This window comes from Carex rostrata, chromosome 4 (genome assembly GCF_964058835.1).
Source record: "Carex rostrata chromosome 4, lpCarRost1.2, whole genome shotgun sequence".
NCBI lineage: Eukaryota > Viridiplantae > Streptophyta > Magnoliopsida > Poales > Cyperaceae > Carex > Carex rostrata.
The window spans coordinates 4,709,918-4,727,201 of NC_135921.1; the positions used below are offsets into that span (position 1 = coordinate 4,709,918).

A 17,284-nucleotide genomic window follows, 5' to 3' on the forward strand; every position below is an offset into this window, starting at 1 on the left:
GGAGAGCAAGGTGGCGGATTTTGGTGGGTCCGCCGGTGACGGGAGAGGGGAGGGGCGGAGCCCCCTGGGGCTTTGGCGTAGAACAGAGAAGGGGCGGATGGGGGGGGGCTGTCACGGTTTGGGAAGGAGAGGAAGAGAGAAGAGAGGGGGGGGTTGTATTAATTAGGTTGCTTCAAGATTCGTGCTGGGTGGAATCCAAGAGTTGATGTAATTCCAAAATTTAAATTACAACCTTTAAGATCCGTGCTGAAATAAATCTAAGGGTTCACAAAATTCTGAATTCAAGTATAGTCTCATTTAATTGATTTATGGTCCGTTTCTTTTATAAATTCGAGTCGAATTTTCGTAAAACTTTACAATTAAATTCGTATGTATATTTCGGACCTTTATTTGTCAATTTAAAATCTAAATAATTCATTATCAAACAATATATATATATATATATATATATATATATATATCAAATCAAATCCTAAAATTCATAATTGAATGAAATTCGTAAGTTTTATATTAATCTTATTGGTACAATAATTTTGTATATTTATTCTCCTAATTAGAACTCAATACAACTATTTATTTTTATGTTTTAACCCTCTAAATTTTAATGTACATAATTTTATGATTCATTTATATTTCGAAATTTTAGTTTCGTTTTAGTCGGTCAGAAAATTTCTGAACGATCGTTAAGTTAATTAAACTTTTTATTTAAGTCAAATGATCGTTTTATCCATTTAATCATGTTTTAAAATTTCGGAATGTAACAATATATATATATATATATATATATATATATATATATAGAGAGAGAGAGAGAGAGAGAGATGGGCTATGGTGCATTGCAATGCATGGGCACCCTTGTGCATTGGACCATAAATCACCAATTCAAAATCCAAATGACCGATCCAAACCGTTCATCTTGTTCTCCATATTAATATGTACTTGGAGACCAAATTTTACATTTTTTGGAATTTTTTACTATTTATTAAGCCACTTTGAAAATTGCCGATCCAGTGGTCCAGAAATTTTTACTGTTTTTTACTGTTTACCCAGATTTGCAGATTTTCAATAAATCTAAAAATATAGTAAAAAAATTCCAAAAAATGTAAAATTTGGTCTCCAAGCACATATTAATATGGAGAACAAGATGAACGGTTTGGATAGGTCATTTGGACATTGAATCGATGATTTATGGTTCAATGCACAAGGGTGCCTATGCATTGCAATGCACCATAGCCCATCTCTCTCTCTATATATATAAGAACGATCCACTTATATTTTTTTTGGTGACACCGGATTACACTCTACATTTTCAAAGTTCAAACAGTAGATCCAAGTCGTTCAACATGATGGATAAAATGTGCTTGCAGATCAAATTTTACATTTTTTAGAATTTTTTACTATTCATTTATTAAGATGGGTACAAAAATTTAATAGTCTCAAAACAATGATACATTTTAATACATCCATCATGTGGCACAGTATAGATCGACTGTTTGAATTTCAAAAACTTTGAAAATATAAAGTGTAATTTGGTGTAAAAAAAGTGTAAGTAGTTATCTCCTTGTATATACACACACCCAAAAAGAAAAATATTATTTAATACCTTGGAGTGAAATTCATTGAAGTATCGATCTTGACTAATCAAATTCCATTTGTTGACCGCTTTCATCAACACCAACGACAAATAAAGGCCAAATACAAAATGTGTTCTTTTCGTTGACTATTTAAAGTATTTAATTAATCTGTCTGTTTGAACGTATACATATGTAACTCCAACTCTTCATAAGACTATTGATAAGCTCCAAATTTAAAGTCATTAATTCGAATCAATTAAGGTTTTGAAGAGAACAAAACAAAGCGCGTGAAGAAACAAAGAATGTTAAACGTTATGAAGTTCAAACTCTTCTTTTTTACAAAGAAAGAAAAAACAAGAATATATAACAAATTTACATCTCAATAAAAAGAAGAAGAACGGACACAAAAGGAATTATCTTTATTAATTTGCACTTAGAAATTTATTATCATAATTAACAAAATCTGGAGACATCTAATTTCCGATCTTCCAGCTATGACTCTACTTATTATTATTTACCAACAATTGAAAGAATGTGTTAACTAATTTTTGAATTTTAAAGACGAAAAATGCGTCCTTTGAATTAGCATTGTCGACTTATTATACACGCCGTTCTTCTTCTTTTAATATTTTTGCCACAATGTCTGCTGTTCTACCCACGAGGTCTGACAAATTCCTGTAATGAAAAAATTGCTCAATATTTAGATATGTATATGAAATGATATAAATAATTCAGAATTTTGAAAACCACAAACATGCATTTTTTAACTGGAATGATCTGTGTAGGAATTAAGCATGCAAACACAAAAATTAAAATGCATGTGTTTGTAGTATATATAATAATTACAAAAACATGCATTCTTCCTCTTGCTCTCTCTGCTCTCTATTATCTTTTTTGATGGTTCTCTGCTCTTTATTATCATATGTCATGCCATTAGAGTTTTGAAACCAGAGAAATTATATTGAGCTATGCTCTATATATTGACATAAAATAGTGAGAATGCTATTTTATGATATGTTACTTTGTGATATTTTGCTATAGATATTGAATGTACTAGCACTATATGAAAGACAATATTTTGCACAATGTTGCACCATTATAAAGACAGAGATAGCTATGAGCTATCTGATAAGAATTTTCTGATCTTCCATAAATGATTGCATACTTAAAATAATTCAGAATTTTGGTGGATATGACCATTAATTTAAAAATGTGACTGAAAAAAAAAGACTCATGAACCATAAATGTTTCTGAGTGCATGTGTCTATATATACTTACCCTGTGTTGGAGTCGAATGTGATCCCGACGGTGTATTTGGCCTCTTGCAGTGCCATTCTGAACCGTTCGATCTCCTCGGGTTTAAAGATAGGCCCGCATTTTACATCTGCCAGGAGCAATTGAGACGGTCTGATATCATAAAATATCGGTATAATCTTCTTCTTTCCCTCGACCAGCATGGCCAACTCGTGTAAACAAAAGCATGAATCACAATAACTCGGAGAAAAGATGGCTACCCCAACCTTGCACTCCTTAATTCCTGCATTAATATTTTCATAGAGCTTATCCCCAGGCTGCATTGTTTTGTTGTCGAGAAATGGCCGAATGTTCATTTGTGCTAATCGGCCGTACAACAAGCTTGCTACGGTACGTTTTGTGTCAATTCCCCGATGGTTAATGAAAACATCGTAAGACGGAGTGCAAACAGACTTGGGCTTAGGCTTTATAACCTCGTGCTTTGCCAGTCTCGGAATGTAACGGGAGACGGTAATGCTTCTTAGAGCTTTGCTACGGAGAGATGACATATTTTGTTGATCAGTGATAGAGAATGAATGAGCTCTCTAGCTAATGTGTGGGTGATATGTTTAGTTTGTTTTTAGTGTGGCTGTTGTTTAATTGTAATGTGCAATGCCCGGGTTTTGGAGACAAGTTGTGAAGGTAGTGATGGGAAGATGCTTTATTTATAGATGGTCGTATCAACAAAAATAGCGAGTAACATTAGAAGAAAATTATTATTAAAGCGTGCTTGAATAACACGTCAACTAAAAGGTCAAGTTTTGATTTCAACCAGACCAGTTAAAAATTGTAAAATTTGTGTATATCTTGCGACTTGTAGTGAGGTTTGTGTTGGAAACTTTCAAACTTTTCTAGGGGTGCAATATTGAGTTCAATTAATCTCCTTCTATAGCTTCATTACCCGTAACTTTACCCTTGCCAGATTTGTTACCAGTTGAATCAAGACGGCCTTTAAGTATTGTGAGAAGACTGGTTTTCCCACAACCTGATGTGACTAGCAGTGCCAGCATTTCTCCAGGAAGAACAACACCTTTCATTAAAAATTAATTTTTTTTATTACAAATCCATAATATTTCAAAAGAGTAAATTAAGCTAGGGTGTGATGTGCTCATCAAGAGAGTTTGGTGAGCACAACTCTAAAAGTTCATCGGATCGATTTCAAACGCCGAATTCAAACCGTTGAAATCTATGTGCTCTATGAGTGATGCATGTGCATGCAAAATTTTAAAAGTTTCGAGTTCATTTGCTTCACAGTCAAGCGGTTAAAGAAATGAACATTTTATTAAGTTTGAAGCTTCATACTGTTCTTTGAATTGTAGTGCAATAAACAGAGGCAATACATTGCAAATACACAATTTTTTTGTCATTCAAATGCATTGAAACATGGTTCTAAATGCCAAAAGTAGAATGCAAACAAACCAATTATTCTATGCAAACATGGTTCTCGCTTGATTTTAGTGTTGCGTGCTATACCTCTAGAACCTTAATCTGTTCTTCTAAATCTTAGAAAAATTATAATTGAAACCACAACCAGTATAAAAATAATTTATTTATACCCGTCTATATGACTTTTTTCTTTGTAATGAATTCTGCCGGTTATGCAATTGCATGACAATACCTTCTTGTCCATTATGATATAGTTTTTGTTGTATCAATTGGTATTGTGGGATTCTTATAGGACTTACATAATGAAAATTAATAGAAATTTAATACAACCATTATGCTGCACTATATGTTGGAAGAAACGAATAATTAGAAATAATATGATTTTTGACGATACATGGCACTTTGCAAAATAGACCATATACACTACATTGTTTTATTTTTTTCAAGGAGAGAGGTAAAGCTTGAAATAAAATATTTATTGTATGTTTTGTTGAACAAGTTATATGTACTTTTGGTTCTGTGTGCAAGAAAGGCAAATATATATATATAATTTATTTTCCATCTTTTGTTGGGGCTTATTACGAGTGTTACTTAATAGCTATTTTTCTTCATATATATGTATATATTTTATTTTTTGAATTAACCAATTTAAAATTTCTTGATGGAATCATAGGACAACATTTCTTTAGGGAGTAGAAAAAATAAGAAGAATGGAGGAGGGAGTAACCCATTGGGAGTAGGAGGGTGGGGGGAAAGGAAGATGAAAGTGGGGTCTACAAGATTATTTTTTCAAAGATTTTTAAAAGAAAAATATTTTGTTTGAAGATTTCAAAAAGATCGGACAGTTTATAAAATTCTTCATGTATTTCCAAAATTTATACCCTTTCAAAGCAAATTCACATCCTCTTCAATACTTGATAAGGGAATCTTTTACAATTACTATATTTGAACAGTTCTTTTTAACTTGGCACTAATCTCAAAGTCCAAAAATACTGCCCCCTATTGCAATCCGAATCTCAAACTGGTTGAGATTTAATCTGAAATCGTAAAGTGAAGGTAATCCTCTGCAATACCGGAGAGGACATGGATTCTTTAAAAGCTGCGCAGCATGAGAGCTATGGAATCCATATCTGCTGAAGAAAAGCAGCCGGCTGCTCTCCATTTTCTCTCTATATCTCTCTTCAAAGAAGAGAAGAGAGAGTGAATTACGTGGGCCTCAAAGCAAGATGAGAGATAGAGAGAAAAGCACGAAAATAATATAGAAAGAAAAGCACCGGATCTCATTCCGAGAGCTATGAGAAGCACGCTACGCGACATTTTTTTTTTGACAGTTTAATTAAATCTTACAGCTCGGTTCCCACCTGCTCGTTTTTGTATATCTTTGTCCGTGCGACTTCTCCAGTGTAAACTTCTGTGTGTTGATCCATATTTAACATTAAATGGGTCAGAATCACCTCTGGAACGTTGGTTTTAGCAGGAAATAGCACAGCGGAACAACCTAAAAATTTAAATGCTATCGTACGGGACGACAGGAACACATAGAACCCGCTTGATTCTTTCCGGTTTAAGGTAAACTTATTCATTCACTGTCATTTTGCAAAGCAACTGAAATATATTGATGCTTACAAAAAAAAAAAAAAAAAAAAATTAATGAACAAAATTATAAATTTTCAAATTTTCAAATTAAGCAAATGGTTTTAGAATTATTCGAACAAGGGCGGATCTAGTAAGAGCGATTAACTATCAATTGATTTCATTTATTTAATTTTTTTATTTATATACGGTTAATTTTATATAATTTAAAGTAAAATATTATGTGTATAGTTAAATTGATTATTATATATAATTTATATGAAAATTTTATGTAATTAATTTTTAATATATATTTAATTCTCACGGTTTGAATGTCTAATTATGTTCTTGCTTTCCCACGAGAGAAGATCCGATTTTTTTATTTATATCCAAAAAATAAATAAAATTTTAAAAAAATATTCAAATCCTGACTGAAATTCGAAAACTATCCAAACCGGTGCTCCAATAACCGGAATAGGCCATTCTTTCCGGTCAACCAATTCCCAGATTTAAAGAAATGGTCCGGTTAATGGTTAACCGGAAAGGTTATTGGTATGACGCAATTTTAATATAAATCCGGTTAAGGGTGCACCGGTTTTGGTTTTGGTATTTTTTTTTTTTTTTTGAAAACAGAAATTTTTTTTTATATTTTTTGTATTAAAATATTAGAAATGTTGAATATATTTCTTTGAAAATAGATGGAATACAATATAATTTGATTTATTAGAAAGATTGCAACAAATAACCCGGATCAATATTTTTCAGGCCGAATTTTTCGCGGCTGTAAGAAAAATTAATATATTTATTTATGTGTTATTGGAAAAAAAAATGTTTCGATTGTGAGTTATTGATCCCAGTTCAAAAGTCACTTCTAGGTAATCCATAAAATATTGTGATATTTCTAGTACATTTAATTTATTAAAAGTTGTACCTATTTTGAGAATTCTTTTTGAAAAACAATCATTAAATAAATTAAATTTTTTGTTTTTTTCAAAAATAGATACAACTTTTTATAAATTAAATGTATTAGAAGGATTACAATATTTTCTGAATTACTTAAAAGTGACTTTTGAACCGAGATCAATAACTCACAATGCAAGCATTTTTATATTTTTTCCAATAACACATAAATAAATATATTAATTTTTCTTACAACCGCGAAAAATCCGGCCTGAAAAATATTGATCCAGATTATTTGTTGCAATTTTTATAATAAATCAAATTATATTGTATTCCATCTATTTTCAAAGAAATATATTTAATATTTCTAATATTTTAATACAAAAAATAAAAAATTTCTGTTTTAAAAAAAAAAAAAAAACCGGTGCACCCTTAACCGGATTTATATTAAAATTGCGCTATACCAATAACCTTTCCGGTTAACCATTAACATGACCATTTCTTTAAATCCGGGAATTGGTTGACTAGAAAGAATGGCCTATTCCGGTTATTGGAGCACCGGTTTGGGTAGTTTTCAAATTTCAATCAGGATTTAGATATTTTTTTAAATTTTATTTATTTTTTGGATATAAATAAAAAAAATCGGAGAGAAGATTCTATATAAGACTTTAAAAAAAGGTTTGTAAATTATAACTCGCTTGATTTATATAGGCTCGAATTGAAAACGAACTGATTCGTTCTGACTCAATCCTTCATTTGACGAGTACGAGTTTGATTCAGCTCAACATGTGTTGACTTGGTCTATTAGCAAGCTAATATGGGTCATTGCTTATATTTTGAATTTAATTTGAATCGTTAATTTTTTTTTTTTGATTAAAAAGGTCTTAAGTTAAATTTCATTGAAAACAGAACATTGTTTGAATCTTTCATTTAAAAGCAGCGCGAAAAACATTAAAAAAAAAAATAGTATGCAATTTTATGTTCCGAAATTTTTAAATGTATCATTTTTTAAAATAAAAATAAAATAACCCTCTTTTCTATACAATTTTAAATCTATTATTGCTGCACTTAAGGGATGCAACCCCTTTTATTGGGGTCCGCACCTAGGGGATGTGGCCCTATAATTTGGACCGCACCTAACGGATGTACCAGAGAGAGAAATTAATATAACAGCCGTCCAGAGAGAGAATTTTATTTCTCACACTGACCAATTATCTCTCTTGGAGCAGAGCTTTCGAACTGTAATTGTTTTTCCTTTTCAATTTTTTTTTCAGTAGTTTAGTAATTAATTTAGTTAATTTTTAATTTTAGCTTTTTGTGCATATCTAGATCAAAATGGCTCTTATGGTATCTGTTTACACTGGTGGTGAGGTTTTAACAGGCTCTAATGGAGTTTATTACAGTATCAAGCTTGTTTTTGTGATTCCGGTAATGCCGGTTATTGATTATGTGGCCCTTAAATCGGTTACTAGTCAGAACCAGGAATTGGATCAGGGTCAGTATGACCTTAATATTTAGGCCAAAATTAGCATGTCCACTGGTTCAGCACAAACCTAGTTCTAACTCTTTCTTGTTCAGAATAATGATATTGTTCTTTTTATTTTACTTTATTTTTTTTCCCAACAAAACGACATTTGAAACAAAAATAAAACCCATTTTGTTGTTATTAAAAAAAAAACAAATGAAACATAATAAAAACTAAAACAATTAAAACTTAATAAATAACAAAAATCAAACAAATATAAAACCCTTTTTTTTGGAAAAAATAATAGGGCCGCATTCACTGGGTGTGGACTTTTTTCCGGACTGCATCTCCTAGATACATCTATGGTAGAAATGAAATTGTACAGAAAAGAGGATTTTTTTTTATTATTATTATTTTTAAAAATGGTATATTCATAAATTTCGGCTTTATGGCCGACAATTTGACCCGGTCCGGTTTATCCTAATCTTGCATACATAATGCCACGTGGCATCAGTATCCACTTGCATAATGCCACATGTGCCACGTGGCAAGTTTGAAGGGAAAATTCTCTGTAGGTTATGCTGATCTTGTCGTTGGAATTAAGTTGATTTCAAATTCCGTACATATATATATACATATATAGAGAGAGAGATAGACTAATGTGCTTTCGGTAGCATATGGGCCGAAATACACACGGTCTAAATTTGAAATTTCAAAATTCAAACAGTCGATCCGAACCGTTCATCTTCTTCTCCATTTTAATATCTGCTTGGAGACCAAATTTTACATTTTTCTGAATTTTTTTACTATTTATTAAGTATTTTACAAAATTGTTTATCCAACGGTGACTGCACAAAACAGTAAAACCGTTGGATTAGTGATTTTCAAAGTGGCTTAATAAATAGTAAAAAAATTCAGAAAAATGTAAAATTTGGTCTCCAAGCAGATATTAATATGGAGAATAAGATAAACAGTTCGGATCAACCGTTTGGATTTTGAAATTTCAAATTTGGACCGTGTGTATTTCGGCCCATATGCTACCGAAAGCACATTAGCCTATCTCTCTCTCTCTCTCTCTCTCTCTATATATATATATATATAGTAAGGGTACGGTGTTATGGGCTGTGTAGAGAGCTACGATGCTATGGTTCAATATTGGAGTTTTCAAAATTCTAACATTTTATCTTGTTCTCCATATTAATGTGTTTGGAGACCAAATTTTACATTTTTTGGAAATTTTTTACTATTTTTTTAGATATGTAGAAAATCAAATATCTGAATGGTGCAGAATTTTTTAGATCAAGTGATTTTCTACCTGTCTAAAAAAAATGTAAAATTTGGTCTCCAAACACATATTAATATGCACCATGTTTGGTTGTGGCCTAAAGGGTGAAATAAGGAGTTTAGGCCTCGTTATTCCACCAAACGTGTCTTAATTGAGCCGGACTAAGATGGCATAAGCCGATCTTTAGGCCAGCCTAAATTAAGTCACCTCACATGGTGGTTTAATTTTTATTCCACCTCGTGGCCTAACTTGAATGATTATAATAATATTTTATTTGTATATAATTATTATATTATTAGTATATAATTATATAATTATTATAATAATATTATATAATTAATATTCTTTTATTAATAATTATTATTAATAAATAATTATAATTATTATGTTATATTGTTAATATATTAAATAATTATTATATAATATTGTAATATATTAATATTGTGTAATTAGTATCTTATTAACGATATATAACTATATAATTAATATATTATATTGTTAATATATTAAATAATTATTATAATAATATTATAATATTTTATAGTTATTATTAATAATTATTATTACTATATAATTATATAATTAATATCCTATATTGTTAATTTTATTATTAATATATAATTAATATTTTATATTATTAATATATTAAATATATTAAATAATATATAATATATTACAGTTATTATTAATATATTAATATTATATAATTAGTATCTTATTATAAATAATTAACCAATTTAGGCTTTAAAAACTTTAGTCCACCAACTCTAACCAAACAAGGAATAGTTTAAGCTAAGAGAAATATATACTTACACACATTCTAATTTTGTATTCTTCTTCTTTATTTCTAATTTAGAATACACACACACACATTGATATATTATATATTGAAAATATATTTTAAATTGCCCACACCAATATGTATAGAAACAAAGAAAGAGAAATAAGGAAATAAAAAAAATTGATTTCCATTATGATCCGTATAGAAACGAAGAAGAAGTAAGGAAACAAAGAAATAAGAAAATGAATACATATATCGCTAAATTTCAGAATTTGTTCAATTTTAATTATAACATATCGTGTGGCAGCACATGTGGTGATCGAGTATACTTTTAACTAAATTTAGACTTTTATACATAAAATAGATACATTTAATCAAAAGAAGACAAATTATGTAATTGGAGGGCTGAGATCAAATCTAAAGTTTCATATTTCAATCGTAGCCGTTGGCGGATCGGACACCCAACGTGCTTAATAATAGAATGAAGATATATACACACGCGAGCGCAAAAAAAACATATTATTTAATACCTTGGGCTGCAATTCATTGAAGTATCGATCTTGACTAATCAACTTCCATTTGTTGACCGCTTTCATCAACATGCACCAACGACAAATAAAGGCCAAATACAAAATGTGTTCTTTTCGTTGACTATTTAAAGTATTTAATTAATCTGTCCGTTTGAACGTATACATATGTAACTCCAACTCTTCATAAGACTATTGATAAGCTCCAAATCTAAAGTCATTAATTCGAATCAATTAAGGTTTTGAAGAGAACAAAACAAAGCGCGTGAAGAAACAAAGAATGTTAAACGGTATGAAAAACTCTTCTTTTTTACAATTAAAGAAAAAAAAAACAAGAATATATAACAAATTTACATCTCAATAAAAAGAAGAAGAACGGACACAAAAGGAATTATCTTTATTAATTTGCACTTAGAAATTTATTATCATAATTAACAAAATCTGGAGACATCTAATTTCCGATCTTCCAGCTATGACTCTACTTATTATTATTTACCAACAATTGAAAGAATGTGTTAACTAATTTTTGAATTTTAAAGACGAAAAATGCGTCCTTTGAATTAGCATTAATGTCGACTTATTATACACGCCGTTCTTCTTCTTTTAATATTTTTGCCACAATGTCTGCTGTTGTATCCACGAGGTTTGACAAATTCCTGTAATGAAATAATATAAATAATTCAGAATTTTGAAAACCACAAACATGCATTTTTAACTGAAATGATCTGTGTAGGAATTATAGCATGCATGCACAAAAATTAAAATGCATGTGTTTGTAGTATATATAATAATTACAAAAACATGCATTCTTCCTCTCTCTCTCTCTCTATCTCTGTGCTCTCTTTTATCATATATCATGCCATTGGATTTTTGAAACCAGAGAAATTATATTAAGCTGTAGATATTGAATGTACTAGCACCTCTTCTATATGAAAGACAATATTTTGCAAAATGTTGCACCACTAGAAAGACAGAGATAGCTATCTAATAAGAAGTTTCTGATCTTCCATGAATGATTGTATACTTGTTATTCCGAATTCTGGTGGATATGATCATTAATTTAAAAATGTAACTTAGAAAAATAAAGAGACTCATGAACCATAAATGTTTCTGAGTGCATGTCTATATATACTTACCCTGTGTTGGAGTCGAATGTGAGGCCGACGGTGTATTTGGCCTCTTGCAGTGCCATTCTGAACCGTTCGATCTCCTCGGGTTTAAAGATAGGCCCGCATTTCACATCTGCCAGGAGCAATTGAGACGGTCTGATATCATAAAATATCGGTATAATCTTCTTCTTTCCCTCGACCAGCATGGCCAACTCGTGTAAACAAAAGCATGAATCACAGTAACTCGGAGAAAAGATGGCTACCCCAACCTTGCACTCCTTAATTCCTGCATTAATCTTTTCATAGAGCTTATCCCCAGGCTGCATTGTTTTGTTGTCTAGAAATGACTGAATGTTCATTTGCACTAATCGGTCGTACAACAAGCTTGCTATGGTACGTTTTGTGTCGATTCCCCGATGGTTAATGAAAACATCGTAAGACGGAGTGCAAACAGACTTGGGCTTAGGCTTTATAACCTCGTGCTTTGCCAGTCTCGGAATGTAACGTGAGACGGTAATGCTTCTTAGAGCTTTGCTACGGAGAGATGACATGTTGTTGATCAGTGATAGAGAATGAATGAACTCTCTAGCTAATGTGTGGTTGATATGTTTAGTTTGTTTTTAGTGTGGCTGTTGTTTAATTGTAATGTGCAATGCCCGGGTTTTGGAGACAAGTTGTGAAGGTAGTGATGGGAAGATGCTTTATTTATAGATGGTCATATCAACAAACATAGGTAACATTAGAAGAAAATTATTATTAAAGCGTGCTTTTGAATAACTTGTCAATTTTAAGGTCAAGTTTTGATTTCAACAGAACAGTTTAAATTTATCAAATTTGTGTTTATCTTGTGACTTGTAGTGAGGTTTGTGTTGGAAAATTTCAAACTTTTTTAGGGGTGCAATGAGTTCATCAATTGCTTCATTAGTAAAAGGGGGAGAGGGTTGATTTGTATGAAGTTGCACATTGATCTTCGTACGTATACTCATTCAAATATTCAAGAGCTAGCTCTCGGCCAAGAAACCTTCAAAGACGAAGAAAACATTTTCGTTTAAATATTGGCTCTTGACATCATATTGGGTCGTTACATCATTCATTATGTAAGCCGGTATAATATGCTCAACGAACAATTTTGTTTAAACTGTTCAAGCATTCCAAGATGTGCAGGCACACGGCTCAATTTGACCACAAATTCTTAAGAAAAAGTCAAAATGTTTAAAGTGATTAGAGGAAAGGGATATTGTTGAAAAGAAAATGACCGATGCATTAATTTATTGTATATATTGGTAATAAGTGGATACTAACAAGGTTCATCAAATCATAATAATTAAACACTTTCTTTGTTTATATTATTATATTGTTTATAAAATCCTATTTAATAATTATATATATTATATTATTAAACCCTGTTTATTAATTATATATTGTATATACTAATCATATGAAACCCATATATTCATTAATTATATTGTTTAATTAACACTTTCTTTGTTTAAAAAAAATACTTTAAATGGGTATTAGTACTATTATCTTAAGTTTTCAGTTGAAAATTTCTGATTGTATAGTCAGTTCTATGGAGGGGCGGAGCCAAACTTTCAAACTATGAGGATTAAATATGTTAGATATGTGTTCTAAAAGTTATCTTATGTTAATCACTTTTACATGTTATGTTTATGAATTGGATGCTACATGCATTTTGTTCCATGAAATTTATGTTTATCTATAGAAGTGTTCAAGAAGATGATCTTGGTCTTGAACCATAGAACTCTATATGATGATAAACATAAATCTCTAAAATGTTCACAAACTTGGTTATTAGTATGGAACACTAATATACCATGATAAGTTTGTCATGTTAATTAAAGTACATTGTAGTTTTATAAATGTTGATAAAGGATTATCGTTTAATAACATGAGTATATGAAATGTTTCATATACTGAACAGACCCAACAAATGAAAATATTATATGGGTTATGTTAGTGTCATTAATATTTTCATTGTGTCTCGGAATTCTAAGATATGAGATGTTTTTTTTTTTCCCATGAGAAATATATAATGTAATTAGTATTAAAAACTACTTATCAAAAGTGATGATAAAAATATTAGTTCCTTATGTATGACTTGTGCGGGAGAAAGATATATGTCAATAGTATCATTGCCCCTCATTTATAATGAGTGATGATATTTTATGGACCCCTTGGTAAAGTAGGATTATAATGCATGTAATATAATTGAAGTGCAGTTATATATTTATAATTTACTTAAGAGACCAAGAAACGAATATATAATACAAAGATGACACAGTCCGACTTTGTATAATATTCATAATATCATATGGTAAGGAATAGACACAAGTGATGTTAATTATAACATTACTTTAAGAGATCGTGTATTGTAAAAGGATACTTTATATCTATGTCATTTGGGTAACTATAATGTATAGCTAGTACCGCTTATAGTTTATGGTAATAAAATATTTTATACCATTGCCAACATGATATGGATCTCAGAGAGTCACACCAATAAGGAATTAATTAGAAATGCTAGCTCTTAGATTTATTTGACATGTATGACATGGCTAATAAATGAGTTTCTCTACTTAAAACATGAGATAAATAATTATAAGAATAATTATGAGATATTTTGGATTTAATTAAATGTTTAATGCAATCCAAATATCTGAAAAAGATCAAGCGGAAAAAATCTTTACGGGCTGCAAAAGAAAGTTTTTGTGGGTAGTAAAGAGTTCTAAATTTTTACCACAATTCCTGGCCAAAACAGAAATAGTTTCTGGCCAAAACCAAAGTACAGAAATACAGTATGTTCAGCCATGGCCGAAACAGACAGTTCCTAGCCAAAACGAGGCCAGAACAACTGCCCAGAAAACAGTTTTTTTTAGGATAACTATTTATTGCTGAAAGGGAACCAATATTGGAATAACTTCTAGGACGTAGGAACTACCTCTATAACTGCATATAGGTTATTTAAAGGGGTCTCCACTGCCTAGAAGAGATATGTTTTGATTTAGAGAGTAAAATTCTTCCCATATACTTTCTTTCTCCCGTTTTGATCTATCATGTGTTGAGAAACCACAAATCCTAAACTCAAGATCTTCCATTTAGGGATTAAGGAGCGACTAAAATAGTACTCTATAGCAAGAGGAAACTTTAATTTCTAATTAATTTCTTGGTGGATACCATGGAGGGCTTCTAATTTGAAGTCTCAACTTGGTGCAAGACACACTAGGAGGCCGTATCGACAAACGAAGGTATCCAAGAGATCTAGAAGAGATGACTTATCTCTATTTACCAAATTGACATTTGGTAGAGGTATATCCAATTCTCATCTAATAGATAGATTTGTGATGAATTGAATGAGTAGATGATTATTCATGCATATGAATTGCTTTAATAGAATTAGCATAATAAAGTAGATACGTAGATGCTTAAAAAGGGGTTAAATTTTTTAATTTTACCGCCTTGCCGCATCATGAAATTCTTCAAAATATATATGGAGTTCAATCATATAAAAATAAATTCTACATAGAATGAGGATCAATTTCATAATTCCAAACCATTTTACTCATATTATATATAAAATTATACATAAATACTACAAAAAAATGGGGATAAATCTTTTTTTTTAAAATAGAGTCAATTGACCCCATTCACCCTTCTTCCGCCTCTAATTCTATGACATATTATTTAAAAGAAATTGAAAATGATAAATCTATTTCAATTAAGTAGGCAAATATTTTCATTCCAATAATATACAACTATATCAATGGCCGACCAATTTATATAAACATTACATATTAAGCTAGTTTACTAATTGTAATTTATAACAAATAATGACTAGCTTGTTGGAAAATCTCCAACCAATTACTTCCAAAAATTATATAATATATACAATATTGAATTATTTTCCAACCAATTACTTCCAAAAAATTATATTATATATACAATATTGAATTCAATAAATGTTTTACAAATTAATTATAAGGGAAATATACTAACACTAGTACTGAAGATATCATTAGGGACTGTGCATAACATATTATATATATATAAAAATATACTAAAACTAAATATCATCATCAGTGATGTCTTATGTACTAGTAATATTGTTAACACTAATGATGTCTTCCGTACACTAAATATAATAAGAAATCATCACTGATATTATTGTTAATAATTATTCACAAACAACATAATCTAGGAATGCTATTCAGAAAAGTCATGGTAAATTTAATCATCTATATGCATAAAAAAATTGTATAATGAAAAAAGAGGAGGGTTTCAACATCTCATGTCTCTCATACTTAATCATACCTTATATTGTATATCTCCGCTTTCAAAGTTCAAACTATTAATCCAAATCGCTCAACATGATATCCATACTAAAATATGCTTGGGTATGAAATTTTATAATTTTTGCAAATTTTTTTACTATTTTTTAAGATAGGTACAAAATTACTATACCTGGACTGTTCAAAAACAATGATTTTCTGCCTGCTATTTAAAAAAAAAAACTCTCAAAAATAATAAAATTTCATCATCAAACATGTTTTAATATGACTATCATACTAATCGGTTCGGATCAATATATTGGTACATAGAAACTCTCCTCATGAAAAAAAATATCATTATCTAACAAGAGTGAGTCTATGGTATTATGCCTATTACGATTTGTTACTGTGCTACGGTTCTATATTTGAGTTTTCAAATCCTAACGGTCGATCCGAACCGTTCATCTTGTTCTCCATATTAATGTGTTTGGAGACCAAATTTTATATTTTTTGAAATTTTTTTACTATTTTTTTAGATTTATTGAAAATCACTGTTTTTGGATGGTCCAGAATTTTCAGATCAAGTGATTTTCTAAATATCTAAAAAAATAGTAAAAAATTTTCAAAAAATGTAAAATTTGGTCTCCAAACACATATTAATATAGAGAACAAGATGAACGGTTCGGATCGACCGTTAGAATTTGAAAACTCAAATATAAAGCCGTAGCACGGTAACAACCCGTGATATGCATAATACCATAGACTCACTCATTTAACAATTGTCCTATCCATTCATGACAAAACTATACCGAAATAGAAATAAATCTGCTATGATTATGGAGAATCACAGGGACCTGCAATTCTCAATCTATCCATTTATCAATTTTGAAATTCATACATCTAAATTATTTGTTTTTGAAATTCATGCATAAAGAGAAATGACTAAGTTGGTTGAAAATGGCAGGGTCATAGCAAATTTATTTTCATACTGAAACCTATCAGTATGCGAAAGAGCAGCCTCAATCTATCCATTTATCAATTTTGAAATTCGTACATCTAAATTATTTGTTTTTGAAATTCATGCATAAAGAGAAATGACTAAGTGG

General features: G+C 30.2%; 1 protein-coding gene and 1 pseudogene across 1 annotated transcript; both read right to left on the minus strand.

Annotated features, from left to right (window-relative positions):
- Window positions 1-2,031: 2,031 nt before the first annotated feature.
- On the minus strand, window positions 2,032-3,198 carry LOC144553311 (putative 2' cyclic ADP-D-ribose synthase BdTIR). The gene is made up of 2 exons (XM_078301409.1): window positions 2,853-3,198; window positions 2,032-2,249 (listed from the first exon to the last, which is right to left on the minus strand). The coding sequence occupies exons 1-2, from the start codon at window positions 3,182-3,184 to the stop codon at window positions 2,174-2,176; spliced, it is 408 nt and encodes a 135-aa protein (XP_078157535.1). The 5' UTR covers window positions 3,185-3,198; the 3' UTR covers window positions 2,032-2,173.
- Window positions 3,199-11,363: 8,165 nt separating this feature from the next.
- Window positions 11,364-12,443, minus strand: LOC144552526 (putative 2' cyclic ADP-D-ribose synthase BdTIR pseudogene; annotated as a pseudogene).
- Window positions 12,444-17,284: the final 4,841 nt, after the last annotated feature.

Excerpts from the sequence above, each read along its gene's own strand:
- LOC144553311 (XM_078301409.1), bottom strand. The coding sequence starts at position 3,184 with ATGAACATTCGGCCATTTCTCGACAACAAAACAATGCAGCCTGGGGAT. Across the intron at positions 2,250-2,852 it reads ACATTCGACTCCAACACAGG|GAATTTGTCAGACCTCGTGG; the intron begins GTAAGTATATAT and ends TTTTCATTACAG.